The 10,846-nt window shown below is 41.2% G+C and overlaps 1 protein-coding gene across 1 annotated transcript in view; it reads right to left on the bottom strand.

Moving 5' to 3' along the window:
• Window positions 1-3,442, bottom strand: part of LOC102775016 (betaine--homocysteine S-methyltransferase 1) — an 18,138-nt gene extending 14,696 nt beyond the window's left edge. Inside the window, exon 1 of the mRNA XM_006775466.2 lies at window positions 3,110-3,442. Coding sequence (XP_006775529.1) covers window positions 3,110-3,142 — 33 coding nt within the window. The 5' untranslated portion in view covers window positions 3,143-3,442. The remainder of the gene's footprint in view (window positions 1-3,109) is intronic.
• Between the last annotated feature and the right edge of the window lie 7,404 nt (window positions 3,443-10,846).

Raw genomic sequence — 10,846 nt, 5'->3', positions numbered from 1 at the left:
CCCTCCACTGCCCTTTCCAGTGCCATCTGGTCAGCTAGTGCTCAGAGAGAAGACACAACTAACATTTTCACTTTAAAGCAATAAAATAGAAGGGTCATGCTATATGTTCCCTAATATCCCTTCCAGCTAGAAAAAATTTTAAGCATAAAAATCCATGAGATAACAAAACCACTACAACAATACAGAATTGATCACATGTAATTTTGAAATCCAAATAAGTCATGAGTACCTAAATGCCACATCTTAACACAACTTTATGACCCAATTAACAAGAAATACACACAGACACACACACATTGTTAGTCAGTGCAATTATATAAAAACACAAATAAAAATCAAATAAATGAGATATGACTTGCTACTAACTTTCATTTGATTGAAATAATTCATGATATTTCTGTTCAGTCACTTAGCAACTTTCATTGAACATGTGTGTGTTTTCAAACTCTTGTACCACAAACATTTAAATACAAAGCATAGCTAAGAATTTAATATTTGCTGGTGGAGTGGTTAGTGGTGATTCCATTACCATATTGTTCATAAATTGGTTGAACAATTACACCTGGAAAAACAATGTCTTAGATTCTAATGCATTTGTTAATTACTTGAACTTCAGACATTTTTGTTCCAAAGCTAAACAGCTTTTTTAAAAAAGTGGAATGTGCTATGAAAAAAGTTCTCAAGATATGGACATTTTAATGACATTGATTCTACCAATCCATGAACATGGTATATTCTTCTATATGGTTTATATCTTCTTTTATCTCTTTTGTCAATATCCTGGAGTTTTTCAAGTACAGGTCTTTTACCTCCTTGGTTAAATTTATTCCTAAGTATCTTAAATTTTGTGTTGCAATGGTAAATGGGATTGTTTTTTTCATTTCTCTTTCTGAGAGTTCATTATTGCTGTATAAAAATGCCATCAATTTCTGGGTGTTAATTTTGTACGCTGCTACATTGCCGAATTCATTTATTAAATCGAGTAGTTTTTTTTGTGGAGTGTTTAGGATTTTCTATGTACAATATCATGTCATTTGTGAAATATGACAGTTTTATTTCCTCCTTTCCAATTTGGATGCCTTTTATTTCTTCTTCTTGTCTGACCGCTGTGGCTAGGACTTCCAGTACTATGTTGAATAAGAGTGGTGAAAGCAGACATCTCTGTCTTGTTCTTATTCTTGTATTATGCTAAGCAAAATAAGCCCATCAGAGAAGATGTGTTACATGATCTCACTCGTATGTGGAATCTAATGAACAAAATAAAGTGAAGAACAAAATAGATCCAGAGACATAGAAGCATAGAACAGACTGAGGAACTTCAGAGGGAAGGTAGGGGTGGGAGAGGAGAGATTAACCAGGGAAATTATATGCATAGTCATGGATACAGACAAAAGAGTGGTGAAGGCCTGGGAGGGGCAGGTGCAGGGAGGAGGGGGTCAATGGGAAATAAAACAAAGGGAACATTTGTAATACTTTCAACAATAAAGATACATTTTAAAAATTTATAAAATTCTCAAGATATTGTTTTGTGAAAAAGTCTTACAAAACAGTATCTGTAATATCAGACCATTTTGTATATAAGTACATATTTGCCTAGACAACAAGCTAGCAGAATATATACTAAAATGTAGCAGATGGTGTTCATAAGTCTTTTCCAAGCTGTTTACAATGAACATATGTTAGCTTTGTAACTTATATTATAATTTTAAACTCAAAAGTATAGACATATTATTGTCTATGTTTTAACACTGGCATATGCATGGAAATAAGGTCACCAAAGAAACTTTTTTTCCATTTTATGTCTATCTTTTGCTTATATAATCCTTTAAAATGTTTCATTTTCTGAGTTTGCAGTTGGTTAGAATCTATGGCTATGAGAATGGAGCCAAACCAAAAAAACATTTTTAAAATCTCTGTAGGAATCATTCTTTCCAGTATACATCAACTATTCATTTAGTAGATTTATGGATTGGCAAAGATTCTCAACCCAGTTGAACTGGTGATAGCCTCTAATCATTTGCCTTTCAACATCCTCTTCAGCATCTATTAATGCTGCATGGCATTTAAAAATTGTAAGTGAGTTAGCCTTTTTCTTTTGTGGAGGTCTTTTTAATTTGGGGGGATGGCTGGCAATGAGAGGATGAGAGATGGACCTGCCCTCCTGGTCCTCACAGCTAAGCAGGTACTGTTGGCCTGGCCGGGTCTGCCTATTCACAATCCCCTGGGGGCCTCTGCAGCGCCCGCCCCCCCCCCGCCCCCCCTCCAGCCTCTGGCCTAGTGCTTTGACAACTAAAGGTCAAATATATTGCCTCTCCATGTATCCTTTTCTTCCCTTACACCCAGCCATAGTCTTGAGGTCAGTCTCCATCCATCTTCCACCAAACTAGAGGATGGCTGACAGCCTGAACCAGAACACTGGTCCAACAAGGGAAGATATGTGCTTGTTATTAATCAGGTGCTGGAGATGCTGTTTTAAAAATCTTAATAACAGCCCTTCCACAGTATCTTACGGCCTCTGTGCCCATTTTTGAGGCCCTCCTGGTGCACTTTGTCTTCATCGCTGAAACCAAACTGTAGGAGAAAACGTACCATTGTCCAACCAAGCTACAAATATGACCCTTGAAGGAGGGAGGTACCCGGAGACCCCACAGTGGGGAGGCGCGTGCTGGAAACAGTCAGAGCCCCAGCCGAGCCAGCCTGTGGGGCTGGTCCAGGGTGCAGAGGGGCGCACGTGCAGCCTTGGTGGCAGCACTGCGGCTGCGGCTGCGGGAGGGCAGACACATTGGAACCCAGGGAGAGAAGTCCCGCCTGTGAGTCTGGAGCTGCCCTTCTGGGAGAGTGCATGCAGGACTCAGGAAATGTTGGGAGTCTCAGAGCTCTGGGGGCCCTCGAGTGGGGAGTCGAGAGATCTAGGGAGTGCCATGGATGTGGGCAGGAATGAGGGGCTCAGAGGCTCCTTGGAACTTGCAGGAGACGTTCTGGGAGCACCTTCTCGCAGCCGGGCTCGAGGACGCCTCTGCACTCCCGAGGGCTGGTCATTCGGCTTTGGTGGAGCGCCACCCGGACTCTTGACTGGGACGGAGAGCGCCCTGGGTTCCCCAAGACTCACCTTTTTGGCCTTTTTGCCCCCAATGGGTGCCATCTTCGTGGTGTCCGGACTGAAACTCGGCTCGGATGTGGACCTACGAGGCTTGTGTGTCCCCCTGCGAAGCCCAGAGCTGCCCCGCGGCTGCAGCCAGGCTCTTTATACTCGCTGCTCCAGTGTGGGATGGTTTCCCCAGCCTCCTCGCGGTCCAACTACCGGCCTCGGGCGGGGAACACGCCCACCAGCCTTTTATTGAGGCCTGCCTGCTGCTTGGGAAGCTGCCTTTTGCTGAGGAGGTGATCGAGATTGTTCTCCCAAACGGGTGAAAACAACGAGAAGTAAAATAAGAAAAAAAAAAAAAACAATAATAATGAGGTCACCACTCAGGCTTCAGATGACCTGCTCACAGTCCCTCTTTGCCCTTCGTGGGTCCCTGATTCTGATTCACTTCTCCCTTGCCTGGGATCATGCGCCATTGTTTACGTAAGCCACCTGTCAAGGACCCTGCAAATTCCATTAATGCCCAAATATTTGTCCAAGGCCAGGGTACAAGATTACTGGGTGAGGAGGCTTTGCCCTGGAAGCCAGCCTGTGTCATGTGTGATATATGTCCAGCGGTTACATAACGGAACACAGAGACAGCATTTGCCGAAAGTACCCATACAACCCTGAATTAGTGGGTATGTTTAAAACTTCCTTCTCCCCTTATATCCAAAACATGCCTTGCGGTTTCTAATACAAGCGTTTTTAATAAAAATATCTTTTCAATGTTTAACCATGGCAGACTTTTAACATTTACCTATGATAGTGGAAATGTACTTTAGAGACTTCAAAATTCAGAGAAAATACTATGTATAAAAACGTATAGACTGGTAACAGTAGTTATCTGCTCGTGTGGAAATAAGGCTTGCTTTTATTTTATTCATTATGTTTTACTGTACTTTCCAAAATGTCTTTATAATAAGAACACATTGTTTTAAAAGTAATTAGAACATTACTTTTTAAAATGTACTACAGGACAGTAAATAGCCTAGAGAACAACTAAAAAGCCTGAAGCCAAGTTCACACTCTTACCCAAAATAAAAGCACAGGAGTAAATTCTGTATCTGGGACAATAGTCTCCATTTCAACATGTGCAAAGAAGAGCATTACTGTGGCAAATGATGAATCAATACACATTTAATTGTTTAAATAATATGTACTTGATATATAACTGAGAAAGTAGAAAAGGCCTTTGTTTCTGATAATGGTCAAGTTTAAAATGGAAAAAAAAGGAAGGATGATGGACGAGTATATGTAATATAATAATCTAATATTTCACCTGCCCAGCAAGAGTGAGGAATGAGGTAATGCCATCCTTCATAGTAACTAGATTTTTGACCATTAAAGCATTGGAGTATCCCAGTAGGTACTAGTTTATTTGGTTAATGCATTAATTACATATAGGAGTATCCTGGTGAATATTGGTGAGATGAACAGTGAGCCCAGCTCAGGCTGCAGGAAGCAGCTACAGTGGTGGGTATCAGGCGCTAGGGGGCGGTATCGGGGCTCTTGACAAGGAAAGCTGAAGCAGACATTCTCAATTTCACAATTCATCCAAACTCAGCAAAACTTAGAAGAGATTTTAGATGAACAGCATTTAATTTAAAAATAAATTGTGGCCGAGGCCGGTTTGGCTCAGTGGATAGAGCGTCGGCCTGCGGACTGGAGGGTCCCAGGTTCGATTCCGGTCAGGGGCATGTGCCTGGGTTGCGGGCACATCCCCAGTAGGAGATGTGCAGGAGGCACCTGATCGATGTCTCTCTCTCATCGATGTTTCTAACTCTCTATCTCTCTCCCTTCCTCTCTGTAAAAAATCAATAAAATATATTAAAAAAAATAAATTGTGAATTTTTAATAGATAATGTAGACCAGGGGCCCTCAAACTTTCCAAACAGGGGGCCAGTTCACTGTCCCTCAGACCGTTGGAGGGCTGGACTATAGTTTGAAAAAAAAACTATGAGCAAATTCCTATGCACACTGCACATATCTTATTTTGAAGTAAAAAAACAAATATAATATTTGTATTTGCATGTGGCCCACGGGCCGTAGTTTGAGGACCCCTGATGTAGACACACATGGCAAAATTTTTAAGTCTTTTCCTGGCTGCTGTTTCCAGTACAAGTCTTCCTTGAAGGTAACCACTCTTGCCTGTGAACTATTTCTCCAGGGCAACTCTATGCATATATAAGTGTGTTCATGCATAAATAAGAATGTATATGTAAATGAAAGGAATTTTAGTTAAGCACTTATCTACCCCTAACTTTTCCAAAATGATTTTATAGACAGCTATTGAAATATTTTTGTTTTTCTCAGCCTATCAGTTTATCCTAATTCCCCACACCCACCCTAGTGAGGGCCATTTAAAAAAATTTCACCTACTATTTCAATAATAAATAATAATAATATCTACAGCTCACTGAGTTCACAGTTTCACTTACTATGTGCCTGGCACTACATTAAGCCTTTTACATACATAGTATTACTTACTCCTAACAAATCTGTGAGGTGGGCACCCCCTCTTTGTACTCCAAACCATGAACTCAGAGAGTTGGAATAGTTATCAGTGTGAGCTCTGGAGTTCCTTTGCCTCATTCCCAAAGGACCAAGTCCGCTTGGATACCCGCTGGGAGCAAGTTCTGTCATAACTGTTCTTGGGAGGCTGCCCATGTTCTTTGTGCTCTTCTAGAGCAATGAGATGAGGAAGGTCATAACACTGAAGTCTTTGGCCTCCTACACAGATGTTTGAGGTGGGAGATAAATCCTGAATGGAAAGAGGAGGACTAGAGCTGGAGATCAACCCCCTCTGATTTATAACCTCCAGAGTAAGGTCTTTCACTAGTGCTTTGCTTTACTTATAACCCCATTTATTCACTCAACAAACATTTAAGTAGCATTTCTACAGTGTTTCAAACACCATGTATTATTGGAGGTAAAGGATATCTCCTTTTTTCTAAGGGGTGGGGGCGGGGGATACACACCATCTCATACAAGTTAAAATGTCCCTTGTCACATTGGTAATTCCTTAACTAATAAAGAATTTAAAGATTAAAAAAAGTAAAAATAAATAAAATAAAATGTCCCCGTTTCAATATGCAGTTGGGGAAAATATCAGGACTTTTTGTTTTTCATTTAAAAGTTGGAATCATCTTTTAAACTGAAAGTGGCTTTTCATAGGTCTCTTCAGATTAAAAATATTTCATTTAGCCTTTAAAATCTCTGAAGAGGGTTTATGTTTTAACACCATGTAAAACAGTGTTTGCAAACTGTTGACATGGAAATGGGCCCACCTCTGTGTTTCCTTTGGCAAGGCCAGTGATTTTTAAAAATTGCATGTGAATTCTTTTATGTGGAGCCTTCCCTTTGCCAGTCTGACAGACCCAGTTGTCCTACACTCTCGTTCACATAGTCACCTTAATTTAAAGGCATTTGATTTTTCAACTTCTGCTGTAAATGTATTTGGGGTTATCAAATACATGTGAGATGTCCTTTGGTCTGAATTCTACCAAATAGCCCCCAAATTGAAGGTTTTACTTTCCTTATATTTTCCTCTTGCTCTACCCCTGGTTGCTATTGCCCAGGGTCATAATAAAGAGGTGGTGAACATCGGCTTTTCATCTAAAATCCCCTTCCTGGGTGCACAGCCTTTTCTCACTTTTTTGATGGTACTTTATTCCCCCTGTCCATTACAATGACCACACTCACCAGTTATCCCACCCAGCACATCAGGTGTATCAAACCACCTTACATAATTACTCCCTTTTTAGGGGCTTGGTTTCTTCATATGTAAAATTCAAGTTGAAGCTAAGTGACTTTCCAGATTGTTTTGGTAAGTGCCTTCACATGAAGTTGGCTTGACATAGACTAGAGCATAAGATAAATAGCCTTTGCCCCGGGCGCTCTCTTTGCTTTCCCCTGGCAGTTAACAAGTCTTCCTTAGGCTGGCTCCCAGGGTGCCTCAGTTTGTGCCTCCAACTTCTGCTCATTCCTAGTTCCTAGAGAAAGAAGAGAGTTTTTCTGTTTGTTTAGTTTGTTTTGTTTGCTGAACTGTTCAGGACTTCCTTCCACTGTAGGTAAAAGTGCTTCTCTCAGCCCTGGCTAGTTTGGCTCAGTGGATAGAGTGTCGGCCTGCAGACTGAAGGGTCCCAGGTTCAATTCCGGTCAAGGACACATGCCCGAGTTGCTGGCGTGCAGGGGGCAGCAATCAATGATTCTATCTCATCATTCATGTTTCTATCTCTCTCTCTCCCTTTCCTTTCCTCTCTGAAATCAATAAAAAAATTTATATTTTTAAAAGTGCTTCTCTCAGAGCCGACAGATCTGGCAGCTTGTACAGTCTCCTGGGTTCCACAGGGGAGTCCTTAAGTAATTTTCCAGTGAGTTCTGGTCACCCCCAAGTTCTTAAACTGTCCTCCCAGCATGGCAGTTGCACCCCACATTCTCCTTATTGCTCTGGAAATGTCTCTCGTCTCTTCCTCCTTTCCTTTCATGTTTTCTAACAGCTAATTGGCCTGTTTTCTGTGGTCATGTGTCGTTTTTGCTTCTTTTATGAAACAAGACAAAACAACCGGGGTCATGCAATTAGTTACCAAAAGGAAATAGTCTGCCCTGTCAAGGCCATTACCCACAAATGCACCAGGACTTTGGGACAGTGTGTAACCCCTTGGTTGTCCAGTCATTCTGAAACTTTGTTGTTGTTTAAAATGGATATTAGAAAAGTCATAATTTCCTGGGATAAGCAATCAATCCTTGGTTTCCTTAATCTTTGTGAGCTGCTGAGAGATAAACTAAGGCATCTATTGCCTCTTTGAGTGGAAAAAGATGGAGTAGAAGCTATAGACCCCCGCTTTCTCATTGGTCTGTTGGCTCCAGCACGTAGCTCCTGATCTGGGGAGTTACACCCCATGTCCTGGTCTAGAACTTTCAGGGGAAAACACACCAGGTTGGTGGGCGTGTGGTGTGAGAAGGAAAAAGGCAGAGGTGGATGCATAAAGAAAAGATGGAGGAAAATCTGGTTCTGGTAGGGTGAGATGTGGTGTCCAGTCGGAGCAAGGTTAGACATGAGCACCGCGCTGAGGAGCTTATATTTGACTAGAGGCACCAGTGGGATCCCTCAGCCTGGCCTGCTCCCTCTCGCAATCCAGGACCCCTCGGGGGATGTTGGGCTGCCGGTCCCTGCAGGCTGGCCAAACCTGGCAGTCCGACATCTTCGAGGGATGTAGTAGTGTGCGAAGCGGCAGGCTGCCAGGGAGGAGCCTGAGCCCAGGCCCGGCGCCGTTGCACCTGCCACTGCTCCGTAGCACTGCTGCAGAGGCGGGAGAGGCTCACACCACCGCAGCTGCACTTGCCAGCTGTGAGCCTGGCTTTTGGCACCCATCAGCTGAGCGGCGCTCCCGCTGTGGGAGTGCACTGAGCACCAGGGTGCAGCTCCTGCATTGAGCATCTACCCTCTGGTGGCCAGTGTGCATCATAGCGACCTGTCAACTGGTCATTTGGCCGTTTGGTCGCTTAGGCTTTTATATAGAGAGATGGGAAAATCACTACTAGGTTGGAACCAAAGATTCCTCCTCCCCCTTCTTTTCTCATAAAAAACTTGATATTTTCTCATTTGTTGTTTCCTTATCAGTCTGTACATAATTGTTTAAATACCTGGGTGGAAGCTTGTGTAAATGTTCCTCAAAAGACATGTACAAAAATGTTTATAGCAGCCCACTCATAAATAGCCCAAAGTGGAAGCTATCCAAACATCCGTCAATAATAGAATATATTAATGAATTGTGCCATATTTACACAATGCAATGCTATGTGAATGATTCACTTATAACTACATGCAACAATATGGATGAGTCTTACAGATAGTATTGAGTGAAAGAAGCCAGACACAAAAGACAATACTATAAGATTAGTTTATATAGTGAAAAAAAACACCACAAAAAACAGACAAAACTAAGCTGCGCTCTTAGAAGTCACACTGATTACTCTAGGAGGAGGGGGAGTGAAAGGAAGGAATGGGGTGATTCTGAAGTGCTGGCACTGTTCTATTTCTTGATTTAATGCTGTGTACATAAGGGTGTTCAGTTTATGAACATTCACCAAGCTATACGTTTACAACATAAGTGTTTTTGGGGGGTATGTATCTTATACTCCAATAGAAAATGAAAAATAAAAATAAAAACAACACAAAACAGCAACTTGGCCTTTTGTAGATCCCACAAAAGGCCCATTAAACTAAAAAAACTAGAATAAGCCAGTCTAGATTTTGAATACAATCATTTCACTGGTGGTAGGGAATGATTTAGGCACATGGTATTAACTCTAATAGTTTCCTTGTTATAAAAGTAATCCATTTTGAAAAATAAAAGTAAACTTAGTATTTAATATATGCATAAAGTACCCAAAATTCAAAAGGTTATTAATTGTTAATGAGATTAACTATACAATCATGATCTAGAAAAAACAATAAAAAGGAAAAATTAAAACACTATTTCAGGGTGTCAGTTTCATTTTATTTTTAAATGACTATTAGGTTAGCATTGCATAATGTGTAGAAGATGTATTTTTTAAAGTTAATTACTTTAATTTTAATTAATTAGTTAATCAAAATAGGTAAGACATTCACTTGGTTCAAAATTTTAAATTTTAAAAAGGGTATCCTTTCCCTTGCGTACTCAGTTCCCCCCACTCAATCAACCAATGTTCCAGTTACTTTGTGTCCATTCAGAAATACTTTATGCACATGCAACAAACATGCGTAAACATTTGTGCCCCCCATTTAACCAGGCACTGGTGCACCACAGACACTGTCTCCACCTGGCTTTTTATACTTAACAGTATATCTTCACAATTATTTCATATTAATAGACAAAGTGCTGCCTCTTTTTAATAGCATAATATTTTATTATGTAATATATCAGGACTTATTTACTAGTAGCCTGTCCCTACTGATGGACAGTGACATTATACCATGCTTTACCACTTCAAATAAAGCTGAAATAAATAGCTTCCCACATACATCATTTCATACATTTGAATAAATGTCTGTCTGGCAAATATGTAAGACTAGTTAACTTTGTATTATCAGGCATTCATTTGCTTTCTCCTGTTTTACTCTTGGTTCTTTAAGATTCAGGTCAAAGTTTTCTTTGGGAAATCCTTCCCTGCCCCCTCTTTCCCAATTTCACCCCAGAGCAGGAACTTTGTGTGGACAGGGGACCCAATCTCCGTCCCAAGTAGGAAAATGTATTTCAAGTCTCAAGATATCTATAAATGTGTAAACATACTTATGAACACAGCTAAGAACTGCTTATACCTACAAAGTTGTAGCTATAAAATATTAAAGAAATCAATATAAAATTAAAGAGCAGAATGTTTTAAATTGGGATTCCTGAGATACGTGGTTGGTTTCATGTAGTTTATCTGGGACTCAACTCTGGGAAGCCAGAGTGAAAAGGTGGGAAAATGGGGGAGAACCAAGATGGCGGCATAGGTTAACGCTGGAGATTGCTGCTTCGAACAACCAATTCAAATTATGCCTGAAACACGGAACGGACACCATCCAGAACCACAGGAGGGCTGGCTGAGTGGAAATTCTACAACTAGGAGGAAAGAGAATATCATACCCAGACTCAGAGGAGGCTCAGTGCTGAAGTGAAATTCTCAGGTACGTGTGCGCGTGGAGCGGGCTGGCGGCGCGGAGGGCGCGGTTGTTGTTTACACTGCTTT

The sequence above is a fragment of the Myotis davidii genome, unplaced genomic scaffold, assembly GCF_000327345.1.
Source record: "Myotis davidii unplaced genomic scaffold, ASM32734v1 scaffold44, whole genome shotgun sequence".
In the NCBI taxonomy this organism is placed as follows: Eukaryota; Metazoa; Chordata; class Mammalia; order Chiroptera; family Vespertilionidae; genus Myotis; species Myotis davidii.
The sequence above is the reverse complement of the archived record's forward strand: the minus strand, read 5'-3'. Positions and strand labels throughout refer to the sequence as shown.